Source organism: Crotalus tigris, unplaced genomic scaffold (assembly GCF_016545835.1).
Source record: "Crotalus tigris isolate CLP2741 ecotype Arizona unplaced genomic scaffold, ASM1654583v1 scf7180000018371.15429387391:27106975, whole genome shotgun sequence".
Lineage (NCBI taxonomy): Eukaryota > Metazoa > Chordata > Lepidosauria > Squamata > Viperidae > Crotalus > Crotalus tigris.
In genome coordinates this window covers 26,849,164-26,870,567 of record NW_024096970.1, presented here as the reverse complement: position 1 = coordinate 26,870,567, position 21,404 = coordinate 26,849,164, and the positions used below count along the sequence as shown (strand labels likewise).

At 36.4% G+C, this 21,404-nt stretch overlaps 1 protein-coding gene across 5 annotated transcripts in view; it reads right to left on the bottom strand.

Moving 5' to 3' along the window:
- Positions 1-21,404, bottom strand: part of PRKD1 (protein kinase D1) — a 116,169-nt gene that overhangs the window by 47,377 nt on the left and 47,388 nt on the right. For 3 of the 5 annotated variants that reach the window (XM_039351921.1, XM_039351920.1, XM_039351922.1), the window contains exon 2: positions 1,499-1,637. In XM_039351921.1, coding sequence (XP_039207855.1) covers positions 1,499-1,637 — 139 coding nt within the window. Of the gene's footprint in view, positions 1-1,498; positions 1,638-21,404 lie in introns of those variants that run through there. The other 2 variants (XM_039351924.1, XM_039351923.1) reach the window with 2 other exon arrangements.

Below are 21,404 nucleotides of genomic sequence, written 5' to 3'. Positions count from 1 at the left end.
TGAATGTCTTAATGTCTTACATCACATTCTATATCATTAACACAAATAGAACCAACTTTCCTAAATTTATAGCTTAAATTTCACCAGACAATATGCTCAAAAATGATTAAGGGAAAGAAGAAAATATATAGGCAAATGGCTTACCTAGATTTTGACTACATTTCATTACGTTGCAAACAATTACACTCAAAATACAATAATAAACAGATTTATCTGGAAATAACTCAACTAAGCTCAAATAAACTTATGGAGCAGATATTGAAGGACTGGCTATAGTACAATCATATATTGTGCATTAATTAAACTCTTGACTTGTGCAAATTGTGAGAGAAAGGTAATTAGAATTTTACTTCTCATGTGGTTCTACAGCAAGACATTGTCCCTGGCATCCAATACTTATCACATCATTTTGGTTGAAGAACAATTAAGCAACCTTCTTCAGCTAACTCTCTGTCCTAGCATAAAGCCCACAATGGTCCCCTATTAGATTTAGCATTTTAGTCATGATTGTTGGTGAATTTTCCTCATCATATCAATATTCATTAATTTACAATCTTCATATGACTCACCTAATAATAATTTAATAATTTATTAAAGCTGCATCATACCCAACTCCCAATGACTCTGGGTAGCTTACAGCCCTCAAAGAAATTGCAATAAAATCAACCAAAGATAAAAGATGGCAAGCATGGCAGACAGATGGAATGAAGCAAGGGGTCTCATACCCCCCCTTGTCAAATGTCCAGGTGAAGAGCCAGGTCTTCACGACTCTTCTAAATAACACAGAATCAAAGTCATCTAAATGCTGGGAGAACCGAGGGCAAGGGTTGTTACACAGAATGTGCACTTTTAGGATCTTGATCACTTTTAGGACCTTGTTTAATCAGAAACCCAGTATGCACTAATATTGCGGGATGAATTGAATTGACCTGGCAGATATATGAGAGATAAGCAGTCTCTCAGGTAACTAGGCCTAGGCCATGTCAATTTTATAGGCAACAACCACTAAGGTGAAGGTATGACATAGGCATACTGAGGCATACCCATTGCTGCTCATGCCACTGCATTTGGAACCAATCGAAGTTTCTAGGTGGTCTTTAAGAGCAGCCCCATATAGAGCCTTTTGCAATATGCATTTATATGAAAAGGTTATTTCTGGATATTTAGCTTCTAATTCTAATTTTAAAAGAAATGATCTTTTCTTATAGAAAGAATTGAAATCAAATTGGCTAAATGTTTTCCATTATTAGAAATGTTGGTTGCTACATGCAGTCACCTCTTTCTAAATTGTTCTTTTCTTTTTAACATGGCCGTGCATTTGTTATAGTACATTTCAAATAAATATTTCCAACTTAGGATTTATATTCTTACTTGTTCTTGCACTGCAGGAAAGGGCAGAATACCACCTAGCTGCCCTCTTTTATCCCTCACATAGTTAGTAGTCATTGAATATATATTTAAAGTTTTTAGGAAAAAAGAATACAAATAAGTATTTTACCTGATAAGACAACTTCAACCAGATCACCCTCTTGGATATCAACAGCTGACTTCACCAGCTGGAGTATATTTTCAGTAGTTGGGTCATGACGAAAAAGCAGGATTTTATCATACATCCCATAGAAGCCACATTCAGGAAACTGTAAATGGATAGTATCGAGACTTTATCTCAATTATAAACAGTATTTAAATATTATATTTTTATTAATTATTAGTTTTAACCTAGAAAAATCAAAAGTAATACAATCATTACTTGAGATGCTCAACAATGAAGTATCTCTTTCCATAAAGCTGCAAATATAATTTCTACAATTTTCAGATAGACATTTTAGACAGCACAATTCCTATATATTCATCATGGAAATATACTCTTAAATATTTTTTTAAAAAAAACATGAAAGCACTTTCCCAACCACATATATTCCTCATAAAATCCAGAAGTATTTTCTATCTCAGATACATATTTGTTCTCTTATACATTAGGTCGTTCAGTCTCAGTAGATCCAACAAGTCATTTCAATGTGAAATAAAACTATGATATATAAGAAGCTGTAATCCGAAGTCCACCAAATATGAAAGTAAGTTGCGTCCAAACTACCACATCTCCAACATTTGGGCTGCAAATTAGGATACATACAGGACAACTTTTGGGGGTCCAAATGCCACCTATAAAACATTTTATAAAAATTTTCTCTCAAATTTTGAGCTTGAGTAAATTTTACATTTCTAACCCAAATTGTCTCCCATGTGTCCAATAGAATCGGCTCTTGAATATTTTGTGCCCATTTTACCATACAATCTTTAACTAACTCCATTTCAGAATCCAATTCTATTAAAACATTATAAATTCTCTTTATATGGGCTCGAGTTTGATCTTTAATCTGTTTTACCAAATTCACGTCATCTAAAGTTGATCTAGACTCCACCTAACTAGCAATTGATTCTACTGAAACCAAGAGTAAACAATATTTTCTTGCTTCAACTCAGCTAAAGATTTTAATTGCCAATCCTTCCCTACCAGATTGAATAATTCCTTATAAGAAATCCAATCCAGATTCACACCCCTAGATACCCCTTCAATCACGTGTCCAGGAATCTCCCAAATTGGAATTTTATAATTTAACCTATAATAATACTTCTTCCAGACACGTAATAAGGCATTTCTCAAAATATGAGATTTAAAAACCTGATCTACTTTTTTATTATAAATTAAATATGCATGCCATCCATATAATAAATCCCATTCCTCAAGAAAAAGTATATTCTTATTTGTTAAATTAAGCCAATCACTAACCAATGTTAAGGCCACCACATCATAATACAATTTTAGATTAGGCACCTTAAATTCTCCTCTTTCACGTGCATCTTGTATAATCTTAAACTTAACTCTTGGTTTTTTCCCTGCCCAAATAAATTTGTTAATACCCTTCTGCCATTCATCTAAATTAGCATCTTTTAAAAAAATAGGTATCATTTGAAACAAAAAAAGAAATTTTGGTAGAACATTCATTTTAATCACTGAAATTCTCCCCAGCAAAGATAATTGTAACTTTTTCCAATCATTTAAGTCCTTTTGCACTTTTGCCCATAATGTCTCATAATTATTCTTATACAATTTTACATTAGAAGCTGTAATATATACTCCCAAATATTTAACTTTTTTCACTATTTCAAAACCTGTTAACTTAGTTAGCATTTCCTTTTCCATCATAGTCATATTTTTCGTTATTATTTTAGTCTTATTATTTACCTTAAAACCAGAAACTTTCCCATATTGAGTTATAATTTCTACTAAATCCATAACCGACTGAGTCGGTTGAGATAAGGCTACAACCAGATCATCAGCAAAAGCTCTCAAACTATAATCATTTTTGTTTATTTTTATTCCCTTTATTATAGTTAATTTTAATTAATAAAATTTCCATTGTTAAAACAAATAACAATGGGGATAATGGACACCTCTGTCTTATACCCTTTTCAATTTTAAATACCTCTGTTAATCCCCCATTGACTATAATTTGAGCCGATTGCTGTTGATATATAGCCTTAAGAGCATATAAAAATTTATCCCCAAAGTTCATTTTCTCTACAACTCTCAATAAAAATTGCCAATTTAACTGATCAAAGGCTTTTTCAGCATCTAAGACTATCAAAGCTGCAGAGATTTGATTATTCTTATCCAAATATCAATTAAATTAACAATTTGATTTATTTCATATATCTTCCAGTTATAAATCCAGATTGATCACTATGAATCACTTGTTTCAAAACAAGCATTAATCTATTTGCCAATATCTTCGAAAAAAATCTTATAATCTGTATTCAAAAGAGATATAGGTCTATAATTCTTGATCCTCCTTTGGAATCAACAATATAAAAGCCCTTCTCCAAGATGGAAGTACTGCTGCTCCCGACAAAATACTATTAAAAAGTTCCTTTAATGGTTCTATCATTTCTTCAGATAACATTTTATAATAAATTGCTGTTAGTCCATCTGTACCAGGAGCTTTACCAACCTTCAATTGTTTGATTGCTAAAATAATTTCCTCAGAAGTAATTAAGCCATTCATCTCAGCTCGTTGGTCATTTGAAAGTATAGGAAAGTTTGCTGTTTGTAAGTATTTATCTATGTCTAAAACTTGTATATTTTCACTAGCATATAACTTTGTATAAAAATCTAAAAAACTCCTTTTAATCAAATTGTGTTGATAAACTTCTTTACCTTTATAATCTATTTTCTCTATAACCCTTGACTTCTGTTTCTTCCATAATTGGTAAGCCAGCCACCTACCAGGCTTACTTGCATTGCAAAATGTATTATGTTTCATATAACTTAAATTAAGTGCAGTCTGATCTGCCATTAACATATTAAATTGCTCCTTAAGCATATTTATAGAAACCTTTAACCTATTATCCAATGGATTCAAAATAAAAGCCTTCTCTTTCACTTTAATCTCTTCTTCCAACTCTTCACGTTTTTTCGCCTGTTTGCACCTATATGCATTATTCAAATGGATCAAGACCCCCCTCATGTACGGTTTACTAGCATCCCAGACCGTAGCCATTGAAGTACCCTTATACATATTAAAACAAAAAATTCCTTCAAATATTCTCTACATTTCTGCGAAATCCCCTCATATCTAAATAAGTTCTCATTCAACCTCCAAGGTCTTCTATTCCCCTCTTCAGCACGTAACTCCAACCATACAGGACTGTGATCCAACAATGTCCTAGGAAAAATCTTAGCATTCTTAACCCTAGAAAAAAGATTAGTGGTAATTTAAAAAATCAATTCTAGAAAATGATTGATGCCTGTCTGAGAAAAAACTGTAGTCTCTGTCTTCCATATTCCTTTCTCTCCAAATATCTCTGAGTTCCAAGTCCTCCTTCAAATCAAAAAAAAAACTTTAGATAATTTAGCATGATTGGAAGATTTAGAAAATCCTTTCTTGTCTTTGCATGCATCTATAACTTGTAGAAATATAAAAGCTTTTTGGATTAAAATTTGGTGGAACATTCAAAATATTTTTAAAAGAAAGATAAAGTTTACTCCTCAATTATTTTTGTTGGGTATTATTGTAGATTTTGATGTTAAGGAAACTAATTTGATGTTGAATTTAATAATAGCAGCAAGGCTGTTGGTAGGGCAATATTGGGAAAAGGATTGTTTGCCGACTATAGAAGAATAGACGCTTAAAGTATCAAATTTAGCAGAAATGGCTAAGATTTCTGCTTATTTGAAGGATTATTCACAAGAAAGATACATTTCGGTTTGGAGAAGATGGATAGATTATATTCAGAATAAATATGGGACTAGAAACTTCCATCTACTTTATGAATAAATTTTAGAATATTATTACTGTTATTATTATTATTAATCGTTTATTATAGTGAAATTTTTATTATATTGTATTGTTTATGAATTAGGATTTTAATTTGTTCAAATGATTAAGTTTATATGCAAATTGTTTATTCTGTGTTAAAGGGGAGTTAAAGCGCATTATATTTGTTTATCTATATAGTTGGTTAATGTTAGTTAGATTATGATTATTATATTTGTTACCCTGTATTCAGCTCTTGGAAGTGGGGGGAGGGGGAGGGGAGGGGGGTAGGGTGGGTGGGTTTTGGGTTATATTTTGTAATTTTTGTAAAACTTTTTAATTAAAAAAAAAGAAGGTGTAATCCCAAAGATGCAACTGGACTTTCTTGTTTTTCTTTTTTTGTTTTTTCTTTCTCTGAGCTGAAGAAGCTTCTTGGATGAGAAGCGAAACGTCTTCAAAGAAAAACAAGAAAATCCAGTTGCCTCTTGAAAAAGCATCTTTGGAAACAACTATGATCTGGATGACTGAGAATTTCCATAGACAAGAAGCTGTAATATTTTGTCAGACAATAGATCCATCTATTTCTTGACAGCCCTTCTCAATTATTAATCTTAAATATTACAGAATGCATTAAAAGTCACATAAATTTTATTTGCACAGTACACCTTGTCCTTTCTTTTCCTCTTCTCCACCCTGTATTTTCCAGTATTTTCTCAAATCTGCTATAGTAGCATTCTGGATCACTCCTAGTAGCACTGAAACATATTTCCCTTCCATGTACAATCACATCTGCAGAGTCCACCTCTAATTTTGGCAGATACAAATTGATAGAAAAATAATACAGTCCTTGAAGGATGTTGTCACTGAGTTTCTTGCCAACTTAAGAAGTTGTAACATAAAATAGTTAATCATGAGTAAAGGATGGCAATTAAGGAGAAGAATATGTTTGTTGAGTAAAGAGGGTTATTTGTTAATTTCATCCCTTTTATTCTACTTTCTCCATTTCAGCTAAATGAGCTGACACTCATACTTTTATGCCAAATAAACTTCCATCTAGAAGCTATTTTGTGTTTCTTCCATAATTTTTCAAAAAATAAATGATAGGTCTTAAAGATTATGGGGATACTTCCTTATACTGACCAAAAGAATAATAATATGTTAAACTGGCAACTAGTCCAGAGCCAGTTGTATTATGGTAATAATTGTCTTCTGGCAGAAATAGAGTGAACATATGCAAAGGGAAGAGCTTTCCCTTGTAGTAATTTTTTTCTTCCCAGTTATCTATGGGGCTTCATCCTAAATCCACAAAGTGGTAAATGAACTTCCCATGCCAAAACAGATATCTTAAATGTTCATAGTATAACATATGATCTTGAATTTATCCCCAAAAGACATCTGTCAAGAAATCTTTGCATCAAAACATTTGTTTAATAAACAAATAAAAAATCTTCCAATTATTCTACATCCAGAACCTGGTAACCTCTAGCCCCAAGTGTCTTAATTCTCCCACAATCCCAAATTGCTCTACATCACACAATATTAGAAAATAAATCAATGATTTTGGCATTCATAAAATTGTGTGAATCATGAAAAGTCTGAATATCAAAAAATATGACAGTCCTCTATGTTTTTTGTCATTTAATTCTTTTAAAAATATATAATTTAATTTTTGGGACTATAGGTACTATTTTGCTAAGCTTTAATCTAAAAATAGATTTGTCAAAACTTTATCCTTGAACACAATTTACTCTGCACTCCTTGAATGGAGTCTATAAGCCTAGTCCTGCGGGTAAATATTTTAGAATCATGACAAAAAGAGGGTTCATGATTGGTCTAATAATAAATTAAATACTTTAAAAGCTAATTAGTAAATGACAGAAGATAATAAACACCCTTTAGATTTGATATTGTACATGTATCTCTATTAAATTTATATGGCTGCCCATGTGACAGAAAGTGACTCTGGGCAACATACAACACTCCTGAAAGACCAATCTATGGAGATTTTCAATCAAAGGTGCTTTTTCCAAAAGGCAACTGGACTTTTTTTTTTTCCTTTAAAAACATTTCACTTCTCATCCAAGAAGCTTCTGAACTGAAGAAGCTTCTTTGTTGAGAAGCAAAACATTTTCAAAGGGGGAAAAAGGGGGGAAAAAATTCCAGTTGCTTTTTGGAAAAAGCTCCTGAAAAAAACAGTAAATTAACAACACTGAAGCAGATTCCATTAAGAACTCTAAGATTTATTTCCAAGTAAATAGGCCCGGGGTTCAAGGTTTTTTTTTTAATCATCACACAATCAAATAATAATGCATAGATATGCACACATAAATGTATTTACGAACAGTGGCTCAAAGATATAAAGTGCATTTTGTGAACCTCCGGTCATCAAAATTGAAATACTGTCTATGTTGATTCCATTATGATATGATATACACAGATTTGATTTCTAAAAATATTAACTTCCAACTTTCAATGGAGTATATTTTAGCATGGAATTATACAATGAAGGTTTTTCAAAAAGCAACTGAGAACTTACATGGAAAACTCCCCCCAACTCAAAATGAGACATGATTTCATAGTTTTTGTTTTCTTAGACACTGTGTATTACTTAGAGTGTAAATGGCCCCTCATTTTGCGTGCATATAGAAACTACATCTCCCTTCTGTAAGAAGACAGGAAGGCTTTACAAAATTTGTTCTCTCTTTTAGGATAAGTGATCAGCTCTTTTCCTGCAGAAGAACAACAGGATTTCCCATCATTACAATTTTATATGGCATTGCTGGGATTTCAGCGATAGTATTCTATACTGCATTCCATCACTCATTTTTACTGTTCAGCTGGCCTTACAAATTTTCTCTACCTCTTCTTTTTCCACCTACCTTAGCTTATTAGTTCCCTGCTGATTTCATTCAGTTTTCTAAAGTTAATTACTCTCACTGAGTTCTGCTGTTGCCCTGTTTTCATGAAAGCTTCATAATTCTCGTCATTCTTCATACTTTGATGGTATAGTACTTCCTTTGTTTTAAGGGTTCCCCCCTCCATAAATTTTAAATTATCTGTTGATTGGTTCTTTTCCTTTCAATTTCTTTCTTCCCTTGGAATCTTTCAGAGCCAAAGCCTGTTATAGCTTTTCTTTCACTCTTAGCAGGCCAAAAACCTGCAACCTCTTTTCTTTCAGCCTTTAAATTCTTTCTTTTGGTAGGACAAGGATGAATTTGGCTTGTTAAAATGAAAAGCTTTTGTTCTATATAGTGCTGTGACAAATTTTGCCACCTACTTTCAGGCAAATCTTTGGTTCTGTAAAATACATTGTTTTTTACTGCCTTTTTTTTCCAGAGAAGGAAGAATTTCTTTTTAAAACATTGCAGAGGTGGCAAGAAAGGTTATTTTCACACTGTTAAATGCATAAGGTGGCAAAGAAGCCTTCTCTCTCTCACTTTAACACTAAAAATGCCTCAAGTGTGTTTAAAGCACAGCAACACTTCACTCATACAAACTTTTTAAGTCAGGGTACTTCCCAGAGCAATCACATAAAGAGAATTAAGCTTGAATACCAACATTGGATTTTCATACTCAGCTACCATTTTGTGCTTTAATTTCTTGCAATGATCTTGTGATTTCACAATATTGTGTCATGACCTGACTAGTACAGAAAATATTAACAGAAGTTCTTACACTAGTAAAGCACAAGAAGCAGCTTTAAAGTAAAAAAAGATATCCAATCACTAAAGTACAACGACTTCATTTCCACTGGACATTTCTAAATATGATTTGAATGGTTAATCCATATATTGCAAATTACCTAAAGTACAATAGTACTTTGCAGTACTATTACAGTAGTAATGGGAGACTTCAACTATCCAGATATCAACTGGGAGACAAACTCTGCAGCAGTGGGAGATCATACAGATTCCTAACCAACTAATAGAGAAGAAGTGATAGAGAGAGTCGAAGTTGCCGGAACCTTGGGTGAAAGTGACCACGTCATACTGGAATTTAATATAATGCAAACACTAGCAATAGAAAACAACCCAACTAGTGTCTTAAACTTCAAAAGAGCTGACTTTAACAAACTCAGAGAGAACCTAGGAAAGATCCCATGGATGAAAAATTCTAAAGGGGAAAACAACCCAAGAAGCATGGTAAACTCTGAAAAATGTGATCATAAAAATCCAGACCAGCACAATACCACTAAAAAAGAAAAACAAGAAATTCAAGAAGAAACCAACATGGCTGCACTAAGATCTCTCTGACAAACTGAAAGACAAAAAGGACAAATACAAAAAATGGAAAGAGGGGCACATAACTAATGCTGATTATCAGCAGACAGCCAGGACATGCAAAGATGAAGTCAGGAAAACAAAGGCTCAGAATGAAGAAAAACTTGCAACAGAAATCAAGGATAATAAAAAAAAGTTTCTTCCAAAATATTAACAACAAGAAAAAAGTCAAGGAACTGTAGGTCCATTAAAGAGAGAAAATGGCAAGGAAATAACAAGCAACAGGGAGAAAGCAGAGCTACTTAACTCATACTTTGCACCAGTCTTCACACAAAAAGAAACTATAGCTCAACATACTAAAAAAAAATCACTACAAAAGACAAACTAGAAACAAAAATCAAAATAAGCAAGAAAATGGTAAGAGAATACCTATCTGACCTTGACGAGTACAAATCACCGGAACCCAACAGATTACATCCCAGAGTTCTGAAGGAGCTAGCAGATGTTATCTCAGAACCATTGTACCTCATCTTTCATAAATCCTGGAGCACCGGGGAAGTACCTGAGAATTGGAAAAGGGTTGATGTGGTTCCCATCTTCAAAAAATGAAAAAATAACGGACCCTGGAAACTACAGATCGATCAATTTAACACCAGTACCTGGGAAGATCCTAGAAAAGATAATCAAAAAACAGATCTGTGAACAACTAGAAGCAAACAAATTTATAACTAGTAGCCAGCACAGGTTTGTTAAAAACAGATCATGCCAAACCAATCTTATTTCATTCTTTGATAAAGTGACTAAACTAGTAGATCAGCGAAATGCTATGAATATAGTATACGTAGATTTCATTTGATAAAGTAGATCACAACCTACTCCTTGGTAAGCTAGAAAAAGATGGAATAGACAACATCACCAACAGATGGATCTGTGGCTGGCTGGCAAACAGTACTCAATGAGTAGTCCTCAATAGTACTACATCCACATGGAGAGAAGTAAGTAGTGGGGTACCACAAGGTTTCGTCTTAGGCCCAGTACTCTTCAATATCTTCATCAATGACTTAGATGAGAGAATTGAAATGGAACACATCAAATTTGCAGATGACACCAAACTGGCAGGAGTAGCCAACACTCCAGAAGACAAACTCAGGATACAAAAAGATCTTGACAAACTTGAACAATGGGCCCTATCCAACAAAATTAGTTTTAATGTGCAGAAAAGCAAAATTTACATTTAGGTAGGAAAAATCAAAGGTACAAGTATAGATTGGGTGAGACCTGGTTTAAAAACAGTAATTGTGAGAGGGACCTTGGAGTCCTAGCGGACGATCACTTGACTATGAGCCAGCAGTGTGCAGCAGCAGCCAAAAAAGCTAAAACAATCCTGGGTTGTATAAACAGAGGCATAGAATCAAGATCACATTAAGTATTAGTACCACTTTATAAAACCCTAGTAAGACCACACTTGGAATACTGCAGCCAATTTTGGTCACCATATCATAAAAAAGATGTTGAGAGTTTGGAAAAAATTCAGAGAAGAGCAACTAAGATGATTAAAAGCCTGGAGACTAAAAAATACAAAGAACAGCTGCAGAACTTGGGTTTGGCTAGTCTAAAGAAAAGAAGAAATAGGGGTCACATGATAGCAGTAATCCAGTATTTGAGGGGCTGCCACCAAAGCACCAGAGGGCAGGACAAGAAACAATGGTTGGAAACTGATCAAAGAGAGAAGCAACCTGGAATTAAGGAGAAACTTCCTGACAGTGAGGACAATTAACCAGTGAAACAGCTTGCCTCCAGAAATTGTGGGCACTCCATCACTGGAGATTTTTAACAAGAGGCTGGACAGTCATTTGTCTGAGATGTGCTTGAACAGGGGGCTGGACTAGAAGATTTCCAAGGTCCCTTCCAATTCCTATTCTATTCTATTCTATTCTATTCTATTCTATTCTATTCTATTCTATTCTATTCTATTCTATTCTAAAACTCCCAGCTCACGTTTCCCCTTTCACTGTGGCATTGCATATCAGTCTTAAAAATATTGCTTATTCCAGCAGCCTATCATTATGTAAGATTACTTTTGCTCCACGTACCTAGGTTAATGAAATATGCCAATTCAGTCTGTCTTTTCTGAATTTATTCTCATCTATTCTCTAAAAACCTTCTGCTTCCTAGTCTTTGCCTTTATTTGCTAAAGTCTGCAACTCTGTCCCTGTGTTACTTCAATGCAAGCTTAGCGAGTTCTATAAAGCACTATGAAGTGGTATATAAGTCTAAGTGCTATTGCTATTATTACCCACTCTGGATCCTGTTGCAACAGTGCTCTGGGACATACCTTCCAGAAAACCCTCATAGAAAATATAGAAACTCAAAAATAAGAGTGTTTCTCTGCTATTCAGGCCTGGCTGAAAGCTGTTCTCTATTCATTCATAACAATTCCAATTCCATTTAGTCTACCTTAATTTTCAGAAGTTTCATGGTAATAAAGTGGAAGGTGGATAAGTCATTCTGACAGTGGATTTCCAATCATCCTTTCGTTACCATGGAAACCAAAGCAAAGGCTTTGTAAAATATTAAACATTTATAAGCAGAACAAACAAACACATCACTTGAAAGCAGACCAAACACATTACTTGAAAAGACTCAATAGAAAATGTACGTGTGTTTTCCTTTAAAGAATTTCAGTTAATTGAATTATAGACAATGTAATAAAACAATATAGAAGACAACACATAACGATATCTGATGCTGATAGCAAACTCATTCTTACAGAGAAAGAGTACACTCTTCTTAACAGTAAATTAAATAATTATTTAGTATTTATACTTTCTTCTGAGCTTTGAAATGCAATTCTCTAACAAAAAATATCTTCAAAAATGTTTATATTGAAGAGAATTGCCATACAAATTTATGTTAGTGAAACTGATATATATAAAACTGATATATACAAATTTTCTATTGCTTAGAAAATATATCTATTAAGCAAAGAATTAAAACAAAAACACTCATATTAGGAAAAATAAGTACAAAATGTGTATCGATTTCTATATGAACTCCTTTGATTAAAAATGTACAAATTAGAGGATTGTGCAGACCATTCCACTTACTAAAGATGCAAAACTCAAAAGTATGATTTGTTTCTTGGGAGGCATCTCAAAATCTTCTAGGTATGTGTATGTATGGACATGCCCAATGAACATCAAAAAAAGCGACCAAAAAGTTTGGGACGGCTCCAGAAGGATTTCTTTAAAATGAATGACAAGTGTAAACGTTATTCAGTTTAGATAATTGTAAATAGATGTAAATAAGTACAACCTCTCTAACTTCAAATATGCATACCTACATATATAGAGACAGTACACATACAGTTATTGGAAACATTTGGTTGGTCTGTGGAATCCTTGGTGCTTTCTGAGCTTGGTTATTTTCATGTAGACATTTCATTACCAGACTAGGTAATATCTTCAATACTAGAATGGAGGGTAGCCCTCTGTTTAATACAGTAGCTTACTCTGTCAGTGTTTTTCAGGATAGTCTTTCTCCAAATTGGCTCCTTCTTTACATTGATTGTCATGGGAAAAATTATTAACTGCACAATTGTGATCTTTGTAGAGATAGGCATGTCATGACACCTAAACATCATTTTCAATACTTTTGTGGCTAGTCCACCAAATGTTAGTCTGTGGCATATTTCTTAGCTGCTAGTTACATTGCGGAGTTTATCCACTATTTCAATACCTTCAGTGTCAATTATTTCAATTTCTTAATTGTCAGTTCTATGGCTGATTTCTGTTATCTGTCCCTTTTTAATTTTAGTCCCATTTTTTCACAGTTCTCCTTCACTTTCATTAGCAGAGTTTGCAGATCATTTGCGTTTTCAGTTTTCAGAGTTGTTTCATCTACATAATGCAGTTTATTGATGTTTGTTCCTCCAATTTTAAAAACATTTTTCCAAGCTACCCTCAATATCTGTTTAGCATATAAACTGAATAAATAATGAGACCATTAATCTCTTCTCCTTCCTTTACTGATTTAGAGCTAATCTTTTTCCTCGTTTTCCATTTTTTACTGTGGTTTCCTTTCTTTGTAGGTCTATAAGTATCAGTTTTGCATAAGGATAATTGAATATTTTGGGATTCTCTTTTTTTTAAGGACATTCCACAGCTTGGCCTATCAACACTGAAAGACTAAAAAATAGCAAACAGAGTTTCAATATTTAAAAAGGGAAAGGAGAAGGAAAACTACCACCTGGTTAATATTTGTACTGGGCAAGGTACTGGAAAAAACTGCACTCAGATTAGAATTAAAATAGTTCCAGTGTACTTGGTACTGATAACTCCATATTTGAAATCTTAGAAGGAAAGCTATGTTAGTCCATAGTAGCAAAAAATCTAGGGTCTGGTACAGAGGTAGGCAACCTGGTTCTTTTATGACTCATGAACTTCAACTCCCAGAATTCCTGAGCGAGCAGTTGAAGTCCACATGTCATAAAAGAGCCAAGGTTGCCTACCCCTGGTCTGGTAGTACCTTTTCTAACTAACACATTTCATCAAAAGGTCACAACAGATACAATGTTATTTTTTAACATAGTAGAATTGTTAATTGATAAGGTACTTTCCTCCAGGGAAAGACTGAAGGCAAACGAGGTCCAGACAAAAAAAGAACATCATGGCTTCAAAATCTAAGCGACTGGTTTGGACAAAACTCAGCAGCACTTTTTTGTGTGGCTGCTGATAAAAACAGGATTGCCAACATGATCGCCAATGTCCGATAACAGATATGGCACAAGAAGAAGAAGAAGAAGGTACTTCTAATCTGTCTCACAAGTAACCCACATCTGCATAACCAATATTTTTTTCCCTTCCCTCTCATTAAAATACTACTCTAAGTCAGGGGTCTTCAAACTTGACCCTTTTATGACTTGTGGATTTCAACTCCCAGAATTCCTCAGCCAGGCAGCCAGTCATAAAAGGGCCAGGTTTGAAGATGCCTGCTCTAAGCATCTGATGAAATGAGCTGCAGCTCACAAATGTTTAAGGCTTTTAATTAAATTTGTTAGTTAGAAAAGGTACTACCAGATCTTTCTGATTTAGGGTATTGTGTCCAGATGAAGAACATCATGCTTTAAAGGGGCATAGAGAAACTATAATGATTTCAGAGAACAGCCAATTTGGTACAATGTCTGGAAAACAAGCTTTATGAAGAGGTGTAATGAGTCATGTATATCTTGTAAAGGGGGAGAATCTAAAAAGGTATCACATGCAGAAAGGATCCATTCAGAAGGAATTGCCTGACAGTAAGATCTATTAGGCAGTGGGACAATATGCCTAGTAGTGGTGGATTACCTCCCCACTTGAAGTTTTCAAACAGGGACTATAGGACTAGTTATCAGGAATGGTTCTCTGGATGATCAATAAGGTCACATGAAAATCATATATTTTATGATAACTATATGTATTTCTCAATGTTATTCGCACAGAAAAAGAAAAGTATCAAAGTAACCATATGATTTACATAAATGTAAGATTGGCAGAAGTGCAACAAACAAGAATAAAATAATGTTGTGAATAGAGGATTAAAGCAATCAACAAAGTGCTGATTATTTAACAGACAAGAACAGGAAAACAACAGTACAAGAGGTGAAAACCTGTTAGCAAATGTCAGGGTTGCAAATAACAAGACCCTTTATATTATAGCTGGAGCACTTAGTATGAGTCCAGAGTACCATATGATCCTAGACCAGTGGTTCTCAACCTTTTTAATGCCGCGACCCCCAACCAGTTGTAAGTCAAGGACTACCCAACCGATCGTAAGTCGAGGACTACCCAACCGGTCGTAAGTTGAGGACTTTCCCTGCCCGGGAGCACCGCGCATGTGTGGTGCCACCCCCTGCGCCGGCTGAGGCGTAGGTGGCAAGTGGCAGACACGGCACAGGCCGACCACCGGCTGGGCCACCAGCTGGCCCAGCCCAAGGGAGGTAAGGCACCCGCCGGGCCCTACACGTGCCAGCAATCCTCCCTGCGCCCGCTGGCCTCCCACCTCCCACCCCTGGCCCTCTTTTACTTACATTTTTAGTAGTTGCTCAGCAGGGAGGTGTGGAAACTTCCAGACAGCTCGCCTTCGCTGCAGACAACTTGCAGCACCGTTTGCAGAATGGGACTTTTGGCGGGCTCAGCAGGGCAGAGACAGCCTGGACATTTCCTATTGGCTTTTGAAAGCCAATAGAATTAGACTCTATTCAAGAGAGTCTATTCTATTGGCTTTCAAAAGCCAATAGAATAAAAGGGAGTACCACGGCTAAGGAAAAGGGGAAAAAATGCGGACTGCGTTGTTTGGTGACCCCCGTGAAATGGTCGTTTGACCCCAAATGGGGTCCCGACCCACAGGTTGAGAACCGCTGTCCTAGACCATGAAATAAATTTCAGATGCTGTAAACCTAAGAATATAGACAAAATGCTTGAAAAAATAGCTGAGCATTGTGATTTATCATACCTAAAAAATAATAATAAGTGGCTCCAGGTAACAAATAAAACCTCTTTGAGAAAGAAGGCAATTCCACATTCCTAAAAAACATTATCATACTTAACAAAAGCCACCATTGACAAAAGTGATAATAATTATACTTTAGTCATAAATTCCTCTCCCATAAATAACATGGGTTGGACTAATAAAGGCATCCCATATGAAAATCACTGGTAGGCTTATTTTACCTTATGGCCCAACAGAGATGAAACAACTTTATTCCTACACAGAAGACTGATTCTAAAAAGTGGAAGTAGTTTCTGTAAAACCCCTTTTTTGTTCCACATGCTTTTTAGAATTAGGAGGAAGGTGATTTATACAGCTAAGAGCCACAACATTTTGCAAGACTGAGACTATACACAAAACAAATTCATGCTCTCTCTCCAAATAAAACACAGGTTGTCCTCAACTAATGACCACAATTGGGACTAGGATTTCCCTCTTGCTGTAAGTCATTGCAGTCATAAATCAAGTCATCACATGACCAGACCCAATTTTGAGACCATTTTTACAACAGTCATAAGTCGAGTCACATGGTCATAAGTTAAGTAATGCAGTTGCAAGTGTGACTCCAGATTAACCAATGGCAGGTGTTGCTAGAGACCAGCAAAAGACATTGCAAATCGCAATCACACATCCGCAGATGCTGCAACCAGTCATAAATGTGAGTTTGCTGCCAAGTGCCTGAATTTCAATCATGTGACCATGGGGGTGGTGCGATAGTTCAAATAAGTTCAAATAAAGGCCTGAGCTGACTTTTGCAGATGATGTCATTAATTTGCACCATTGGGATTAAAGGACTACCTGCACTTAAAAAAAAACCAGACTTAATTGCACTCAAGTGCAATGATTTGAAAGCACTGAAAATCATGAAATCACAGTTTGCTACCAAATATCAGGGCCGAATCCTGGGAAGAACTGCAGAAGAAACTTTAGGAGCTGTAGAAGAGGTTGGGAAAGGAACTGTAAGAGGTCCCACACAGTACCTAACCTTGACCTCTCTCTCACTTTGGCAGTGTGGTTTCCACAGGGAAAAAGGATTATAGGTGCTGCTCGATTTACAACCACAACTGAGCCCAGAATTTAAGTGAGAAATTTGTTAAGTGAGTTTTGCCCCATTTTACAACTTTTCTTGCCACATTTGTTAAGTGAATCACTGCAGTTGTTAAATTAGTAACATGGTTCCTAAGTGAATCTGACTTCCCCATTGACTTTGTCAGAAGGTTGCAAAAGATGATCATATGACTCCAGGACACTGCAGCTATCATAAATATGAACCAGTTGTCAAGCATCTGAATGTAAATCATGTGACCCTGGGGATGCTGCAATGGTCATAAGTGTGAAAAATGGTCACTTTTTTCAGTGTTGTTGTGACTTTAAACGGTCAGTAAATGAACTGTTGTAGGTACTCACCTGTACTCACTCTGGATTTAAACCAAGCCAATATATTTTATAGAAGAAATTGAAGAGGAAGAGGGTTTTGTTTATTTGACTTTTAAACCTCTCTAATCATGTGACTACTGGTGCATTCAATCTGAACAGACAAATCCTTGCTTCCCAGGATTCCAAGGATACAATCTACCTATGAGGAAGCAACACTAAGAAAAAGGAAATAACATGGCCATCTATATCTCTATTTATAGATCTCTCTATTTAAAGCTTGAAACAGTAGAAACTAGAGTTTAAAAGGAAAAGACCGAAATTACATAGGAGAAGTTGATTTGGAAAAGTCTTGAAGAATGGAGAGGTGGCACCATATAAGTGTTCATACAGGCTTGTGAAACAAAATGTATATTACGTTAGTCACCACCTTTGTTAAGAGTTTTTGTTTTGTTTTTAAACTTTAGACTGTATTGAAAAGTCCTTTAAAGAGCTGCTTTGTAGTAAATATTCTGAAATGAACAGATTCAAGCCTACACATCTGCATTCAGTTGAAATTATTATTCTTAGCTGATTATCAAAAAGAATAGAAGCACATTCTTTTGGTATAATGTAGATTCTTTTTCTTTTACAAAAACAGCACATTCATGCCACATTCTTTTCTGCCCTTCAGTGTTTTCTTGGGGCTTGCAAATACTTAATTTTTGTCTTCCTTTCCTCCCCAGGACTATGGAGTCATTTCATACAATAAAACTGTTGACATATTATACTCAGTTTGGTAATGGGTGGAAACACAGCCACCCCCAGTCAATCGTCACTGACTTCAGAATAGTTGACAACAAAATTCAAATCGTACTGTTTGTGAATCATGCTATGAATCTTTAAAATTGTCTGTAATAAATAAGTTCAGGCAGTTAATTTTGAATGACTGTATTTTAGTATTCACTAATACACACTTTAGCCTAACACCCCAAATAGCTTCATTCTGCAGAGATTTTACGTAATAATTGTGGGATTAATTGCACAAATATGTCCATGGGCATCTCCCACAAGGGCCTTGAGATAGCAGGCGGACTGCTCCAAACACAGGATGCATACATCAGCCTTTTGGACAGACTCTGATAAGAACACCTGCGTAGCCTTGCATCCGGAGAGTGTCTGTTATTTGATATATTGTAACCACCCCTATATACGTCTTTTGATTACGCTGTGTGATGTAAAAACCTGAGTAACAATAAAAGAGGGTGCTGGAGTCAGCTCTGGGCTCCCATACCTGTGTGCGTGTCTCATTCTCCATGGGAGACCACCTCATCTCGTGACCCCGACGTGATCCACTGAGGGATACGTCCCTGCCGACCCTTTACTTATCGCCTGGAATAGGCTTGGTGCACCCGACGAAGTTGCTGGCAACTGACTCCTCTTCGTAAGTATGGGGGGTGGAATGTCTCACGCTCAAAAGCAGCATGTGGAAGAGCTGAGGCTACTTGGCAGGAAAAAATATCTTACTGATCAGGAACAGAAATAAACCCGTCACCTTTCTAAATCTGAGGCTGTTAAATTGCTTGCTTACGTATGGGCTAACTGCTCATCCTATCCGGAGTCTGGATCTTTAAAAGTAGATACATGGAGGAAAATCGGCGCTGTTCTCCATCAGTCTCCGAGAGCCCCCACAGAGATTTTATGCCTTTGGAAAATTGCCTATACCCTGATTCAAACCCATGCTGACTCGCCTCATCAGCCTTTATTAGACCCTCCACCGTATAAAAATCCATCTGTTATGTTGGCCACTCCTTTGCCCCCTGGAGCAGGTTTTAACCCTCCTTCTGCCCCTGCAAATTTTATGGATCCTGATAAACAACAAACAGCCTCTCCTGTTCCTGCCACGTTGCCGCCTCTCTCCCGGCCCGGAATCATCCGTGGTGCTTTTCAAAAGGCTTTAAACAATGGTGATTTAAGCATTTCTGAACTATCCGAGACAGAGTTGTTCCCTGTTACTTACCAACAGACTGCGGCAGGCTTAGTAGTTGATTGGGAAGCACTTCCCTTGGCTATGATCAGAGAATTGAAAAAGGCTACAAAAGATTATGGCATAACCAGTCCCTATACTAGAGGACTAATACATTCAATTGCTAGTGCATATCAAATGTTGCCTCAAGATTGGAAAGATCTGTTCCGCATGCTTCTTAACGGAACGCAATACGTAGTTTTTGAATCTGAATATAAAAGAGAGGCACAAAGCAGAGCTAATCACCCAGGTTCACAATGGACAGCAGAACAACTCTTTGGAGAAGGCAATTTTGCTACCCTTAATGCTCAGGCTCAAACTTTTACTCCCTTTGCATTTTCAATTATTAATACTTGTGTTATTTCTGCCATGGCTCGTGTTGATGAGTCTGGCACCCCGATTCAATCTTTTTCTGCCATTCGCCAAACTGCAACTGAATCCTATGCAGACTTTGTGAATCGCCTGCAAGTTGCCATTGAGCGTCAAATTTCAAACAGAGATGCAGCAAATGAAATCCTCATAAAATTGGCTTATGAACATGCAAATGCAGACTGCCAGTCCATTCTTAAACCACTTGTTTCCAGTCCCACGACCACCCTGGCAGACTTTCTTAAAGCCTGCCGCATTGTGGGAACCAATGCTTTTCAAATGGACACTCTTGCAGCTGCAATCCAAAAGGGGAATCAACCCCAAGGCACTTGCTTCAATTGTACTCTTCAGATGTATTGCAACTTTCTCTTGCTGACTGGGCAGGATCTGTTTCCTGTCATATTCCCTCTGACCCTCGCTTCCAACTCCTTAATAATGTTTCAATTTCTCTGCATTCTCCCATTTTCCTCCTCTCCCATTCCTAACGCTGTCACCCTGTATGTTGATGGCAGCAAGACTTATGGTTCATGTGTATGGAAGGAGGGTGAACAATGGCACACAAAAATTACTCCTCCTCAAACTTCTGCTCAGCGTGCTGAACTTGCCGCTACAATTCTGGCCTTACAAACTTTTTCTTCTGAACCTTTTAATCTTATTTTAGATAGTCTTTATATATATAAAGTTCTCACCTCTTTATCTGACTCATATGTGTCACCCTCACTGGATGATTCTCTCCTCAGTCTATTTCTCACACTCCAATCCCTTCTTCATTCCCGCTCTACTTGTTTTTTTCCTGCTCATATTAGAAGTCACCAACCTTTCCCTGGTATTATCTCCGAAGGCAATGCCAAGGCGGATGCTGCCGCTTCGGCCGCCTCGACTCACCAGGATGTTTCTGTCCTTGTTTTATCTCCCATAACCCCATGGGACAGCCATTCAGATTTTCATCAAAATAAGAAGGCTTTAATGAAACAATTTTCTTTAACAGCTACGGAGGCTGCGGCTATCATACAACAATGTCCCACCTGCAGCCTCCAAGCACACTCTGTTCCTCAAGGGGTCAACCCAAGAGGGACGCAGAGCTGTCAACTTTGGCAAATGGATGTTACTCAATATTTGCCATTTGCCCCATGGAAATATTTGCATGTTTCCATTGACACCTATTCAGGTTTTATTATGGCCACCCCCCAAAGGGGTGAGTCTGCTAAACATGTTATTAATCATTGTATTCGTACCTTTTCTATCCTGGGCAATCCAAAAGAAATTATGCATGCAAAAAAGAAAGGGGAAAATACCCCCAGCTTGCCTGGGATACAAAACACTCTTAATCTTGTACTTTTTACCTTAAACTTTTTGAATGTTTCTGGCACCCCTGGCTCAACTGCCGCAAGCAGGCAATTTTCTGCTTCTCCCACAGATTCTTCACGCCCCCAGGTATACTATCGACGTTTGCCTGATCCCACCTGGAAAGGGCCTGCCTCCCTCATTACCTGGGGTCGAGGCTATGCTGCAATAGACAACCATGGCGAGATCATTTGGATTCCAGCTCATTGTGTTCATCCTTATATGGCTCAACATACACCACCTCAG